The following is a 16,496-nucleotide window of genomic DNA, read 5'->3' as shown; positions in this document are numbered from 1 at the left end:
TTAACACTTTCCTAAAAGAGAGCAATTTTAAGGCAAAATTCTGAACTCATTGTGAGGGTTACGTTATTATGAATATAAAAATAAAATATCACAAAAATTACCAACGCAGCCATGTTAAAATTACAAAAAACTTTTTTAAAACCATATTAACTGATTACAATTTGGGAAATTTGTCATCAAGTGACAAGCTCAAAGCATGGAACTTTTAACGGCATGGATATACATACGTCACAGTCTCTATGTATCAGAAAGTAAATTCAAATGCCACATCAAAAGCAAAGGTAATTCTTTGATGTGAAAAAAGTTTAATTTTGCAGTTTTTTCCCCCGTAGCACGTACACGCCATTCAGCATCCAGACCAGATTGTGTCGCTTTATTGACTCGGCTATACCAACTCTTTTCTTAGAAAACTAAAATTGGTATTTACAAGGTAAATATGAAAATAATTAAAGCAATACTAAGGACAGTTATTTACAATGAACCTTAAATTTTCAGAAACAAAACATTTAAAGCAACACTTTTCTTGAAGGTGACTCTTTTCGGAAACGTCGCAACGTGTTCACACGTCCATCATCACCCTAAGTGTACAATATTCAAGACCATACCTGCTGCAGCCTGTTCTGTATCATTTCCAGGATTCTCCTCTTCCTTCTTCTTCTCCTCTTTGTCTCCTCCCTTAGCCTTACCTTTGGCTGGGGTGGCAGGTTTTGGCTTCGGCTCCATCTCGGGATCCAGCACAATCTTTCCAATGTTTTTACGATCATGCATTTTCTGCATTGCTTCTGGTACCTAGTGGATCAAGACACAAGTACAGAAAATCTTTTCCCTTCCTTTAGTATTTTGACAGGTACACCAGGCAGTATCTTTTGCTGTGCAAAATTCTGGGTATCACAAGAATTATTAGACGTGTGGAAGAATGAAGAAGTAAAAACTTTCGAATGCGGGCTGTTCATAACTACGGGACTTCTGTACACATATAGGAAATTAAAATAAGGCACAATTTACATACTGCACTCTACGAATTCTACAAGAGGTCTCTCCACCCCACAGTGAGCAATGCAAGTACAATAAATGCAGTAATTTATTTTGAAAACAACTTACATCTTCCAGGGCCCAAGTAGAGTCAACAACAGGTTTAATCTTGCCATCCTTCCAAAGACTGAACACAGATTCCATGATGCGTTTGATATAGGGAGCGCCGTTCTGCTGGTACATTAGGTGGCGCAAATTAAAACCAGACAGAGTCTTGTTCTCGTCGAACAGCTTGATGGGAGACACTTTGTCCACTTGCCACCACTGGAAAATAAGTGATCACACTGTTACCAATGACTGTAACGAAGCTGTGACAAGTGACCAGATACTTTGCCCCAAAACCACAAAGTAAACAGGAGGCTGAAAGAATTACATAATTCAAAGATTTATAATTCTTACTTTTCACAGAAAATATAATACGGAGATAAAATCAAGGAGGGTGAAATGGGTAGGATGTGTAGCACGCACAAAAATGCATAAAAGTGTCACTTGTAAAGTATGAAGGGAGATAATGCTTGGAGAAGTTAACCACAGATGGCAGAATAATATTAAAAACGATCTTAATAAAAGAGTAATGGTTTCTGAATGGGATTTGATGTTTTCACGGCGGTGAGTATGAAGATTTCTGTCTTCTGGGTTGTTGTGCCATGTAGTCTGGTCGATGTTTACCAACGTTTCAGAGGTCATACTGCCTCCGTCATCGGGGTGATTCATATATATATTCTGAACAATAATTATACTTTTCCAGATAATTCTGTGCCTGGTCAAGATTATGTTTAAAATATGTTCCTTTTAAAGTTGACTGTTGCCAAGATGATCTAGAAATTACCTCCTTTTATAAAACTTGAACTTTGCTTAGTGTTGAAAAAAATCCCACTGTTTGTCCCTATCTTCAGCCAATCGAATCCATCCAACACCCTCACTCCTTTAACATCCTTCTTAAAATTGCCTTTCAATTTATGCCTAAATTTCTCAACTTCTCTTTTCCTGCAAGGCTTTCCAAGAAAACAATTCTAATTCCCCCTATGCATATTATATATCCCATTGGTATTCAACCTGGGGTACTCGTATCCCCGGGGGTATGCGAAGACATCTTAGGGGGTACATGAAATTTAAAATATATATATATATTATTTTATGATAAACACTGAATAATCAGTAGTGTAATTTATTTAATTTATTTTAGATGTAGATTATATACTACGTATAACTTGAATTATACACCAACAACTTTGGGGGTACAAAGTTAAAGAGATATTATATCTGGGGGTACGCGAAGACATCTTAGGGGGTACGTGAAATTTTAAAAAAAAAATTATGATAAACACTGAATAATCAGTAGTTTAATTTATTTTAGATGTAGATTATATACTATGTATAACTCGAATTATACACCAATAACTTTGGAGGTACAAAGTTGAAGAGAAATTATATCTGGGGGTACGCGAACAAAAAAAGGTTGAATACCACTGATATATCCCACCCATCTCACTCTCCTTGATTTATAGCCTATAAATAATTGAGTACGTTAATCCGTTCTCCTCTTTGTCCTTCCATTCCTCTCATAAGGGAAATATCAATGTTGTCATGTTAAATCAATATCTGAAAATTTGCGGACTCATAGATGATTTCTGTCAGCATGCTGTGAAGAGGTGATGAAGTGGCAAAGGGAAAAGCCATTGTTCCGCCATGAATCGAGCCCTTGTCCAGACCACAGAGTCACGTCATTAACTCGGCTTAGCAAATATAATAATTCATTATTTTAAGTCAAGTGGGAATAACAATAAAAAATCATTAAACCCAAATGCAGTTTTTCTAATAATTTTTTTGTAGGCTGCCCATTATAGAATACTGTCCGATCTCTCGAGTGTTTTCGCAGTTTGTGGAAAGATAAATCCAAATCCGGTCACCTTGAAAGGCTTCTATATACATTTAACACAAAATGCCTATAAAAACCAAAGAAACAAAATCCATTTATAAAATATATGAAATTCGATTTGAGGTTTTCATGGCAGAGTCTGATGCCGGCTGTTTTCTGGGTTGTTATGCCTCCATTATCAGGGTATCGCCCTCATGATGGACGTAGCAAGGACCTCAAGGGTTGGGTTCAAAAGTCTCAAAGGAAAAGACCTATCTGAAGACCAAGGTGTGGATGGGAGCGTGATAAGAAAATTGATCTTAGGGAAAAAGGTGGGAGAAAGTAGACGGGATTTTTCTGGCTCGGGTAAGGGACCAATCACAGGCTCTTGTACACACAGGAATGAACTTTCAGGTTCCACAAATGTCATGGGCTTTCGTGATAGTTGAGCATAATCTCAGAAGTTAATTATATCGAAAATATTACTTAAACACTAATTTAAAAATTGCCAAAACTTGTCACTTTCAAAATATCTGCGCAACCCACGTCGCTGTTCTGAAAACACTCGATTCAGTTTCCTATTTAAGATCAGAAACTTAGTAGGAATTTCCTTATGATGTGTCTACTTACTGATCTTGCGACACTGAAGAAGCTTTTTGTTTCACCTGTTACAACATTTGAAGATCCTGTAATTAAAAAAGGCACAACAGTTACTGAATAAACGTAGTCCTAAAATTATTTAACACCTCCTCGGGACAGCGACCAACGATAAATTCATGTTAATGTGGTAACGAACCTTTAGGTTCCATAAAAGTCTGGGAATTTCTTGAACTAGATCAACAACTGTTAACTTTTCAAGTAGGACTCTGCTTAGCGGAATTAGTTAACCTCTTACTGTTCCACTGAAGAATATAATTAATCTGGAACTTTTCAGTAATGTCTGGTAATAAATTTGTGTATAAGTATTTAAATATAAAGCTAGATAAATGGACAGACAGACTACATATACGGCGTGTCCCAAAATTTTCTGGACTGGTTTAAAAAACCCACTTATCTTCAGTGATTATTTTTTTTATTGCATATTATTCTAAATACATTCCATCTGCAGCAAAACAATTATTACAACGATCATAAAACATTTCAAAGCATTTCTGAAAGTCTTTCTTAGGGATAGCCTCCAGGAAGTCGACAGCAGCTTTCTGAATGTCTTCAGTGTAATCAAAACGCACGCCTTTCATTTTCAAATTTAGTTTAAGAAACAAAACATAGTCTCAAGGTAACAAATCAGGCGAGGAAGATCACGACACCTTTGAATGCCAAAAGCTCACGAACGACAACGTCTTTGTGAGCTTGTGGTACCACTGTGCGGGTACGCAGTGGCCGCGCGGTCTGAGGCGTGGGCCTTGTGCCGCTGGGACCGTGGGTTCGAATCCCACTCAAGCCATGGATGTTTGTCCGCGTTTTTCTGTGTCGTGCTGTCCTTGCGACGGGCCGATCCCTCATCCAAGGAGTCCTACCGAATGTCTATAGATCAAAACCAAGCAAAAGTTGGGACCCGCAGTGCTCAGGCACTTGAAGAACGGGTCATCCAAGTATCCAAATACCACTGTACAGCTTGGAAGGAAAGTGGAGGATTAGAACATTGTCCTTGCAGTGAAAGACATGGCTTCCTATAAAAGTACACGTTTCTTATTTGTTCTGGTCTCATCTATTCGTCTGTAAGAAAGGAAAGTTACAGGTTTAGAGTCTCTATCCATAAATACTTATAAGTTTGTCAGTACGTACCATAGAGAATGTATCTGCCCATCGGCTTCAGTAGCGAGTAGCCTCTGTTGCATTCATCCCCACACAAACAGTCCAGGACAATGTCCACGCCCTCTGGCGAAAGTCTGCAAGTTCAAACACATAGAGAGAAATGTTTAGTGGTCCAGCGATCACGTGTAAACTTATTTTCCGTCTACTGCTCGTATTTTCGTAAATAATAACATACATAGGTCGGGGGTGTAACTAATGAACTTACTTGCGCACTTCACTGGCGTAGTCGCTGCCTCGCTCCAAGAGATGGTCAATGGACGCCTTCAGGGCCTCGTGCTTGTTCTTGGAGGCGACGCCGAACACCGTGACGTCAGAGACAGTCTTGCTCAGCTGCGCCACCGCCTGGCCCTACAGCAGTTACAAAATAAAATCACGCCTCTCACACGAAATTTGAATGCAGAATAAAGTGAAGGGTGGTAAAAATTATAAATGCAACCGAAACTCGATCCAGAACACCTCAAGAACATTCTGGCTTCACTTTACACTGTCTGATACTTCCTTTGCTGCTGGACTGACATTGTCCGTGATGTGGCCGTCGGGATTTTAGTGTGTTTAAACACAGTAACAAATGTTCGGGGAGTTATGTAGTATTTATTTATTTAGTGTTCTGTCTGACGACAGGTCCACATGAACAGGATCCTTCCATCCTTTTCTCGGACTGGGACCTGTTCATATACGTTCTTGGCAGATGATCCAGAAGTGGTTTGCCATTGCCTTCTTCTGTGTGTGAATGGAGTAATTGTTGGGATGCCACGGAGGAAAACTCCGTGTTGCCTAGACCACGGCCTTGCCCAACACAAGTTGTAAATCCGAACCCGAGACCCCAGGATTACAAGGCCAGGGTTCTAACCGCTAGACCGTCGTCTCTTACTCGTGTTAATTACGCCAAACTAAAGGTTTTGAACCCTTAATTTTTCAGAATTTAGTTAAAAAATTATTTTCTTTTAATTATTTAGAAATACAGTGTCCATGTGAAAGGTGTGATGATAGGTTTTGGACACATTTCGTCTAACTAGAACCTTAATTTATCTGCTACTAGTAATTTACAATAATGTTGTCGACTGTAAAATTTAAAGTTCATTCTCTGAGGAGTTACATGAAGTTGGTGAGGGTTGCCTCTCATTCCGGATGCGAGGGGCTTCCTTATTTCTTTAAGAACTCCCCGTGCATGTACACAAATGTGACGTTAATGTTTTAAAACCGCAAAGAGACACGTGGCATTCATGAACAGTAGAATTCAGTTCTCAGCCTCTTTCTCAAAAACTCGTTTTAATATTATCGTCCATCTCCCCGCATTGAGGTGATCAGGTGAGGTCTTGTACCCCAGGGTGCTACATGACATTCCCAGGCGGAGTAAAACCAGACAAACATAGTAATTTCTGTTTTATATAAGTAGGTTAGCGGATAGAACGCTGGCCTTGTAATCCTGGGGTCTCGGGTTCGATTCCCGGCGGTGCCCGAATTTATAATTTGCGTTGGGCAAGGCCGTGGTCTAGGCAACACGGAGTTTTCCTCCGTGGCATCCCAACAATTACTCCATTCACACACAGAAGAAGGCAATGGCAAACCACTTCTGGATCATCTGCCAAGAACGTATATGAACAGGTCCCAGTCCGAGAAAAGGATGGAAGGATCCTGTTCATATGGACCTGTCGTCAGACAGAACACTAAATAATAAAATTAACACGACTGGGAGGGTATTTTAGTTTTTTCCAGTGAAAATGCCAATGCTTATAGAATAAACGCTTACCTCCTGAGATATGAACTGAACTAAAAACCTTCGTTTTCTTCCTTTCAGCCATTATTAATTATTCCCGGTGGTATGGTTGAAGAATGTGATCAATATCGGGCAGGGGGGCAGAAGACCGAACGACAAACACTGAGGTACCTGATTCTGGGAACAGATCGAAGTCCACAGGACGAAGGCGTCTTATTAATAGTGAGACATGGGCGTTTGTTCCTGCATCGTGAGATATCTTTCTTCTCCTAAACATCATCCAAAGTCATTTACATAAAACAATGTAATAAGGCTTTCAGTAACGCAAACGCACTCAGCGACCCTTAATAAGACAGAGGGTTCCCGTATTTCCTTACTTCAATTTTAATCCTTGGAACCGGGAAACGCGTTTTATCTACAACAGAGTCCTCGAATTTGGAGCTTAAAGCACTATGTAGTATAAACAGTGATGAAAAATACCAGACTTTGCTGTCGAGTGGTTAGTATTCGTTCGTTTTCTCGAGGTGCCAGGTTTAAAATGTTGGCACGATGACCGGCAGTTCTGACAGGTTTTACGTGGTTTTACTCAGCCTCTCCAGGTAAATATCTGGACAGTCCTTAAAATTAGGTAATTATCCTTTCAAACTCTCGTGATGATTATAAATCACCACAAGCGGCATCCAAATCCATCAATTTGGATCTCTACAGACAAATGAAATTTTGACCAGTTTTCTATTTCCTTCAGGAGAGAGAGAGAGAGAGAGAGAGAGAGAGAGAGAGAGAGATTCTCAACTCTTAAAATACAACCCTGATAAAGGACGATGATGCATGCGGGCTCAATGACAAAAAGACACCTGTTCCTACGGCAGACATCTGCGAACTTCTACGATTACTTGGCGATTATCCACTAGTACGTCGAAGTGGAAGGTTCACAGCCAGACGGAAAGCTGTAGCAGCCATTTATCGAAATGTCCAAGATTCTTCAGACGGTCCTACCATTTTACACCTTATATCAGGAGGTATTGCGGAAAATCGTGAGCAATTTCTATCCCAATCCCGCCAAGATACTAAGCTAGAGTCCCTAACCTCTTCGCTGCAACGTAGGCCAATGGTACAGTTTGTTCAGGGATTCAGTTGCTACCGGACATACTTGATCCCGTGCGCACAGAAAGCAATCGGATAAAAGCCAGAACGAAACTTTGTAACAGCTCAGTCTAAATCTGGTTACGTCAGAGATTTGTTATTGAATGATTCATAAAAATAGCTGGCTGCTAACTATCAGTGAGTAAAGAAATCACCCGCCTTATAATAGAACCGGAAGTTCATTATAGTCTTTACGTAACTCCACCACCAGACCACATCCTGTGCCAGACGAATCCAGCAAAAGTCCTCACACATTTCGTAAGATTAATTTTAACATTAAATACGATTTCAAGTTCTCACGGCGGTGAGGACGAAGGTGGCAGTCTCGTAGACGTTTCAGAGGTCGCTGATGCCTTCATCATCAGAGTACTATCCCAGAAATTTTCGGGAGGGGCTGAGGAAAAACGCGAATATTGGTTTCTGGGCCGACCTTCTGAACTCGCGACATGCCGCAGTGCTGCTCTACGCCGCGACCTTCGAGGAGTTGCTACGACTGAACTGCAGCTGACAGCCACCTGCCGTTTTGCCACTTCCTGAGCGCGGACGATTTCGTCCAAATTTTATTCGTACAGGCCACACGTAGTTGCTTTTCAGCGAGCGGAAATGTTCCGTGGAGATTTAACGAGATGCTCATAAATTGACATGGAATTCACAGCGCAGGGACAGAAAAATAATTAAAAAGTATACACAAAGTAAAAATATGAACATGAATTGGATTCAACTGGCTGATAACAGTCCAGTGGACAGCTCTTATTGAGGTACCGTGAGCTGCATCATAATGGCAGATAATTTCAGTGTGGTCATTCGTCCCCGACCAAAGAAGTGTTTCATCGCAAGGACTTGTACTCAGAGCGTCTCCAAATCAAATTAAATTAATTTAATTTAACTTTTCGTTCTTTTACTAGAACGCTGGCCTTGTAATCCTGGGGTCTCGGGTTCGATTCCCGGCGGTGCCCGAATTTATAACTTGTGTTGGGCAAGGCCGTGGTCTAGGCATCACGGAGTTTTCCTCCGTGGCATCCCAACAATTACTCCATTCACACACAGAAGAAGGAAATGGCAAACCACTTCTGGATCATCTGCCAAGAACGTATATGAACAGGTCCCAGTCCGAGAGAAGGGTGGAAGGATCCTGTTCATATGGACCTGTCCTCACACAGAACACTAAATAATAATAATTAACAAAGGACCCACCTCGAAATAAGCCGTGGCTACTACCCTATCCTTTCAAATTTACAGTGCACCACTGTACTTTCATGCCAGTGAAAGCTAAATAACCTCTTAACATTGATACAGCGTCGTTAAACACGCCACGAACCAATTAATCTTGAAGTTAACACAAATTCGCAATACGCGATGCTTCAATTAGGGTAAATGGATGCTCCGTCGAGTGACGGGGTTTTGTATCCGGCATTGGCAAGGACTTCTTTCGTCACAATGTGCAGACAGCCTACTCGATGGGCAAATAGGGTAAAGCGGCCGGAACATGAAGCTACCCACACAATGCGTAAAACTTTTGTCTTCTCGCCCTCCGTACGCATTCATAAGCGGTGTACAGAAATGAGTCTTGATTAAAAGTTCGTTCTTATTCAGAAATTCCCTGGTTTAATTGAATCCGAAATTTGTCACCGCGGTAAAAGAACGCGACCAGTCCACCATTCCCGTTCAAGCCTTCGTCTCCAATTCCTTTCACTAAAACTATCTCAGCATTTCACATTTCAGACATGCATGCTACGCGTCCTGCCAATTTCACCTTTCGCCCAATCAATAACAGGTGACGAGTACACATTAGAATCTTCATACCGTGTAATTTTCTCCAGTCGTGTCCCTTCATACAGGCATTAAGGGTCAATTGTTTTGACGATGTTTACGACACACACAGATAAATTATGGCGTCGGTCAGACAGTGATTCACGCTTCAAGTGATACAGCGATAGTTCTGTCATGTGTTTGTTCTCCGTATGACGTAAATCGAAAGAATATACGTGATTTGAACACATTAACAATCCGTAAGGTACAAAACTATTTAACCGGTGGCAAAATTTGGTACTAAGCAGGTAAAGACAGCTAATAAGACGTGTTTAGAGCAGTGGTATTCAAGCTTTTTTGTTCGCGTACCCCCAGATAACGCCACGGTGGTAGCAGTTAGAACGCTGGCCTTGTAATCCTGGGGTCTCGGGTTCGATTCCCGGCGGTGCCCGAATTTATAACTTGTGTTGGGCAAGGCCGTGGTCTAGGCAACACGGGGTTTTCCTCCGGGGGCTTCCCCGGTTTCTCCGTGGCATTCACACACAGAAGAAGGCAATGGCAAACCACTTCTGGATCATCTGCCAAGAACGTATATGAACAGGTCCCAGTCCGAGAAAAGGATGGAAGGATCCTGTTCATATGGACCTGTCGTCAGACAGAACACTAAATAATAATATAATAATAACCCCAATATATAATTTCTCTTCAACTTTGTACCCCCAAAGTTGTTGGTGTATAATTCGAGTTATATATAGTATATAATCTACATCTAAAATAAATTAAATAAATTACATTACTGATTATTCATTGTTTATCATAAATATTTTTTTTTTAAAAAATTCACATACCCCCGGGGGTACGCATACCCCAGGTTGAATACCGCTGGTATAGAGCAGGGGTTCTCACCCTTTTTCGCTGGCGTACCACTAATTATAATTTAACACATTAAATGTACCACTAACCAAATGCGTTCAGGGAAAATATTTATGTTAATATTATCTTTTGATTTTATTACTTATTTCGGGTACCACTCGACACTGGCTCGCGTACCACCAGTGGTACGTGTACCATAGGTTGAGAAACGCTGGTCTAGAGAATTGAAATTGGTCCTGACTGGTTCAGTAACCTCTACTTATCATTAATCTCAAATCTAACTCCATCGGCTTTCTAGAAATAAAAACTGTCCATCTAAAATTATCAAAGACCCGTCATTTTTCCGTCAAGGTTCAGGGATTAGGCAGGATTCACACCGAATGAACTACCAACAGCAAATACCAATATGGCATACGCGATGTCTGATATAGCAACAGCGTACGTTCATTAAAATGTGAACAGTTTAATGATTTATTTTGCTGACGAGTAGTAAACAACTATGGTTGACTGACAGGGTGATTACGAGATCACTGCTGAACATAACAGAGCTGTCTTTGATAAAGACAGCTCTGTTTCGGAAAACAAATCAAGGAAAGACGAAGAATTATCGAGTAACGGGAAGGTTTTAAGGGTTCAAGGCCCAATGATACGCCTATTATAAGACTTAAGTTTGTGCGAAAGATGATAAGGACTGAAATGAACTGTGTTGCACGGAATTATCTGGAAACAAAGCAATAACAGACGAGGTTAAGGAAAATTCCGGATGACTGCAGCATCCAGACAACTCACTTGGACTAAAAGTAATTTCCGTGCTTATAAATCTTCCGAGTAACAAAAGAAATCCACTTAATTTTTCCCACAATATTAGCAGTCGAAATCTACGCAATTATAATTTCATTCACAGATGTTTTTTTCGAACCAATAATTCAAGTGCTTTGGTGTGAGCGTACAGGCCCCATGAATCATTTTTCTATCTCTTATAAAATTCCAGCCACAGCTGGCAGTAGCATCACCAAGACACTGCACTCAGAGATACGTAAGCTTACAGTCTAAATTTGGAACCAGGAAGTACGACCACAACAGTGGAAATAATCGATTATTGTCCTTATCGATAAAACAAGTGACGAAACAGAGTGCAGTAACTTCGAGGTATCTCTCTTTTGTCAACGTCATACAAAATGTTATCGAATGTTCTTCTGACACGGTAAACTCCATTGATGTATGAAACTATCGTGGACGATCAATGTGGATTCCGCCGTTAACAGGTCAACTATTGATCAGATCTTCTGCATTCGAGTATAATTGGTCAGTTCACCAACTATTTATCGATTTAGGAAGGCATATGACTCAGAAGATAGGCACTGTATGGCATTTTGATTGAGTCTGGAATAACAAAGAAACCTTTTAGCTCTATTAAGATGTGTATGGACGGGGTATCTACAGTTCGCGACTGTAATCTTGAGACTTCCGGGGTGAGGAAGTGGACTTCCTGCATTCCTTGCAAGTCTCAAGATTACAGTCGCATACTGTAGTAGAGTTTGTATAGGTAACCTTCTGTCGAATCCCTTCCCAGTGTACAACGGCCTAAAAAAAAGGGGGATGCTCTCTACGTGAACCCTATAAGAGTGGAACCTACACCCCTTTACATACAGGAACCTTAAGTCCGCCATTACAAACGAAGTCTTGCCAGATTTATTCTAATGTGTGGTTCTCGTATACCCAGTTTCGTATATGCAAAATTATTATTATTTTTATTTAGTGTTCTGTCTGACGACAGGTCCATATGAACAGGATCCTTCCATCCTTTTCTCGGACTGGGACATGTTCATATACGTTCTTGGCAGATGATCCAGAAGTGGTTTGCCATTGCCTTCTTCTGTGTGTGAATGGAGTAATTGTTGGGATGCCACGGAGAAACCGGGGAAGCCCCCGGAGGAAAACTCCGTGTTGCCTAGACCACGGCCTTGCCCAACACAAGTTACTGGGCACTGCCGGGAATCGAACCCGAGACCCCAGGATTATAAGGCCAGCGTTCTAACCGCTAGACCACCGTGGCTTTATATGCAAAATACCGGGATGTTATTGCAAGATATCGTAATCTGGTACACAGTACCCATGAACGCCAAGAAAGACACTCCTCTCCATTGGGAATTTACATAACTCGTTGTTTTTTTTAATATCTGAACCCTGAACGCTTAATCATTCTAAAAGCTTTTTACAGGCGAAAATTTACTGTCATAGAAATCGAACACAGTACCCCGAACTATTTCTGAAGTCGTGGAAGTTTGTAGCTTTATTTTTGGGTCGCTGGTTTCTTTTCTGGATGACAGACGCTGGAATAATCTGTAAAACACCGCCATTATTTTTTAGAACGCCACATGCCTCGGCTGCCATGTTTCGATAATTCGAGAAATTAAGATTGCTTCGTTCGCCTTCAGACGCATATTTTTAGAATGAAGGGTGCCCTCTCAAATTATTTTTCGAGCTTCAGTATGGAGTACTTCATAACTACGATAAGCTCTATTACTGGAACCACTGATGTCCGATGTATAAACTTGGTTTGGTTCTTTAAGAATTGATTTTATATTAACAGAAATGTATACTAACACGATCTTTGCAATGAAAGAACAATTCCACAACGTATTTACCCTTCGTTCCATTGTTGCTGACTGATAACCAGAAACCCGGGTCACATTACCAACATAAATTAACCCGCGTAGTGAAACACGGTAAATTTATTGACTTGAAGAGATTTTAATTTTATTTCGGGTGACGTCAAGGCGTTCCTAACCGCTTCATACATCTATAGTTTGTTAAAAAGTTCTTTCATTTGTACACCGTGCAAGAATAACCAGGCACATGAAAGTTTCAAAGTCCCAAACCGGAAGTGACGTAAGAGTACAGCTGTCGTCACGAAACACAAGACATTGCCTTCTTGGCTATAAAGTGTGGATATAAACATTTGCGGCACACCGGTTGTAGAACACTGGCGCAGGGAGTACAACCCGTGATGAACAATTCGTGACAGAAAATGTTTAAACTGTACGAAACTTGAGGCAAAACTACTGCGGAGAAATGCAACGAACTTTCCTATACTACGAAAATGTCTTATTTTATCCTGTACAGATCGTTATTAATAGTTAAATAAATCTGTTTCTCGCATTAAATAACACGCTTAATATAGCGGATAATGGAAGCAGTATGAACTATTAAACAATCGTGACCTCAATATTTCGATCGATACATCGATTCTTCCTTGCAGAGGCAGTCGTGAAAATACAAGCTGCATTTGCCGAAAGATTTCAAGAGTTGAAAAAGGAACGCACGCCTTTAAGAATTTTACTATAAAAGTCTTTGGCCCAAGATATTTACGAATTAAAAACCCTTTACCGTTTGAAATTTGCAGACCGCAATTCTGATTCGATTCAAAGGTGAGTTCAACTATTTATAAACCTTGTCCCTGAACTTGAGTATCAACAGATGTGGAAGTAAGCGTGCCTTAGAGCAAGGCAGTCGTCTCAACAAACATAACCTAAAAGTCACAACCCACTAAGGATTATACATTTGTATTTCTCTCGATTTTTAGTTCAATGCATTGTTGAAACCAACTGTTTCTTGTGCTGAGAAGATAAGTGAACTCACAAACAGTCTTAATGCTCTGTAATTATTGTAGTTTCATAAAATAAATGCAACAATGAAAAGATTTCCATACGTACAGACAAGGCTGTAAATATAGACCGTTATTTACCATTTTCATTTGATTGAATTGAATATTAAAGCAAACACTAATAGTTTTACTGTTCTCAGTTTTAATTAATGTAAATAATGTATTAATTAAATGTAAATAATGTAAGTTATTAACAGTAGTCTACAGCATCATGACGGCAGGGCTGGTGGGATGAATAAAGCAAATAATAGTACACGTACGTATGTAGGAACTTATGTTTGCACACGAATGGTATTTCACACTAACCATATGTTTCCAATTCGTTATGAAGTTCGTGTATTGCTGGTAAAAATGTTCTGGCTGTATCACTCGTTGTATTTCGGTAAAAAAAAATATATATATTCACCACATCGAAACATGTTTCAAACAAATGTCAGGTTACGTAAAATTACGCGTTCTTGTGAAATATGAGAAACAATGTAATGCATAAAAACAAAATGGCCTACAATTCTTGACTTATGACGATAAAACTGTGACGTTGGACGTGGAGGTAGGGTAAACGTTTTCTAGAATTCGGCACCAGACGAACATAAGTCGCGAGTTTCAAGCTCCATTGGCTTTATCCCTAAGGAAAGAGCAGAACGTAGCCACTGGGTATGAGGATTAGTCGACCCAAGGGTTGGTCAGAATGTGGCAATGCCTAGAAACAAATATCGGTCATCCAAACCGCAGTCATCCACTTTACCGACTGGGATATTGGGCTCGTAATATTTCCACTCAACTAGACACACTTATGGCTGACGAAACTTTGCAGTGCATTACTCCACAATTCAACTTAAATCTAATCATATTCCTTAGGTCAATGGGTGCACAAAGTCTCGTCAGAGACTTTTTACTAACTTGCAAGTTCATCCCAACGATACGAAGCGTGAAGCCGAACTCTAAGGAGCGCTTGTCAACTGTCGTCTGCGAGGTCCGTTACGCCTAACGTATCTGCTCGCCTTCTTTGTCCTATCATTTCACGCAAGATACAGTGACGTCAACCGTGAAGATGGACGTGATATGTATCTCCGAAACGCTACTAACCACCTACAAGATTTACCAACATTCTCCGCAGTCCAGAATCGAAATCATCACTGCCCTGAGAAGCCTCAGATCTAAGCATAATCTTGGTACAGAACTCTGTCCATGTTCTCGCCCTCTGTGGCCGAGATAAAACACCTGCTCACTACGACATTCGATTTCAGTTACCGCGGAAAAGATAAAACGAAAATGTATCAAACTTCACGGTGCACTGACTTCTTTGAAACGTTTATTACAGTTCAATTGGCCAAGACATTTTCTGCTTTTATGGAACATGGAACCCCTGGATTCACGCTTCATCACCTACCATTTTAATATTATCCTCCGACCTACGCGGTCTCTGCTTTTAAAGTTTCCCACCAGAAATCTTGGATCGTCGGGGCCCATGTTCGTTCATTACGTCGTTAGCATTCGGGTCAGGGGATTCAATCCGCTACGCGGGTTCTTTGTCATCAACATGGAAAGGCGTGTCCGCAAGCTAGGGACGGCGGAGGTCTCTAGATATGGAGGACACATTCAAGGGATGGTCCTACGGCTTGCAGGTTGGAAAAAAGAAAATGTTACGAATCGGTAACACAAATTTGTAACTTGGAATATCGAAGTCTCTATAAGTCCGGTTCTTTTAAAACAGACAGTTTGCTGAATACAGAAGCTGTGATCGGCGTTGGCCACTTCCCAGAACTAACGTTGGTCGTGGTCCGTGTTGAAGAAGTGGTAAAACTCGTCTTCCTGCTTGCATCGATGAAATTGATCAGGTGACGGGCTGGTTGCACTAATAAAGGAAAAATGTAAGAATGAATGGACCGGGGGTGATGATACAACTTGGACGCAAGGGCTGATCTTTTGAAATCGGTCAGTGAAATGTCTTTCTTTATCAGGCGTTAGTGTTGACGGCCTGATAAATCTCTCCCGCGTGGACGTGGACGTCGCCCTTTGTCCGACAAAGCTTTAACATCTCAAGTACTGAGTCAGTCCACTCATGCGGTGCACCACGAGAACATGGGAACTACCCAAGTACGTCTAATCTACACAAACAATTGGCCCTCCTTCCTGTCTGTCTGTCGATACTTATTTCCTGCTCAAAGCTCCGATTTCGCTGCTTCTCAACTGTCGGTAGTTTTCTCCCACAAACAAAGACACAAACAACGTCGTGAGTGGCAGACATCCAGAGACACAGCAGGAGAAGAAATGTATTATAGACAAAACCGTGTTCAACATCTGAAACACAACTTCACGAGCGTTCCTAGTGACTGATGTATCGTCTCATTGTTTTTGTTGGACGTGACGAAGTAGCGATTTCAGGGTCGTCTCCGTTTCTCTGTAACGTTGAAATTGTGAAGAAGTCTCGTTATGACTTTTTCATCAAAACGAAATATACATCTGCAACAAACTTCCTTTTTCCTCCCCGGTCGTGATCTCTCCTTACGGAAACTGTCTCTCCTGTTTTCAATGTATTTTCCTGGTTCTTGCCAGCGTTCGTTTCGAAATTCCAGTGGCAGTCAATGGCCAATGTTCTCGAACAAACACGTTTTAACGGAACTGTCATTCCATTAAATTCC

At 40.8% G+C, this 16,496-nt stretch overlaps 1 protein-coding gene across 1 annotated transcript in view; it reads right to left on the bottom strand.

Moving 5' to 3' along the window:
• The window catches only part of LOC110832586 (putative NADPH-dependent quinone oxidoreductase VAT1L), a 47,320-nt gene that overhangs the window by 1,228 nt on the left and 29,596 nt on the right, over nt 1-16,496 (bottom strand). The window contains exons 4-8 of the mRNA XM_022069717.2: nt 4,911-5,053; nt 4,676-4,779; nt 3,521-3,576; nt 1,102-1,296; nt 606-789 (exon numbers count right to left, since the gene is read on the bottom strand). Of these exons, the coding sequence (XP_021925409.1) occupies nt 606-789; nt 1,102-1,296; nt 3,521-3,576; nt 4,676-4,779; nt 4,911-5,053 (682 nt within the window). The remainder of the gene's footprint in view (nt 1-605; nt 790-1,101; nt 1,297-3,520; nt 3,577-4,675; nt 4,780-4,910; nt 5,054-16,496) is intronic.

This window comes from Zootermopsis nevadensis, unplaced genomic scaffold (assembly GCF_977971745.1).
Source record: "Zootermopsis nevadensis isolate Lab colony 2312 unplaced genomic scaffold, Znev_1.0 Znev_ptg000013l, whole genome shotgun sequence".
In the NCBI taxonomy this organism is placed as follows: Eukaryota; Metazoa; Arthropoda; class Insecta; order Blattodea; family Termopsidae; genus Zootermopsis; species Zootermopsis nevadensis.
This window is presented reverse-complemented; position numbering and strand designations above follow the sequence as displayed.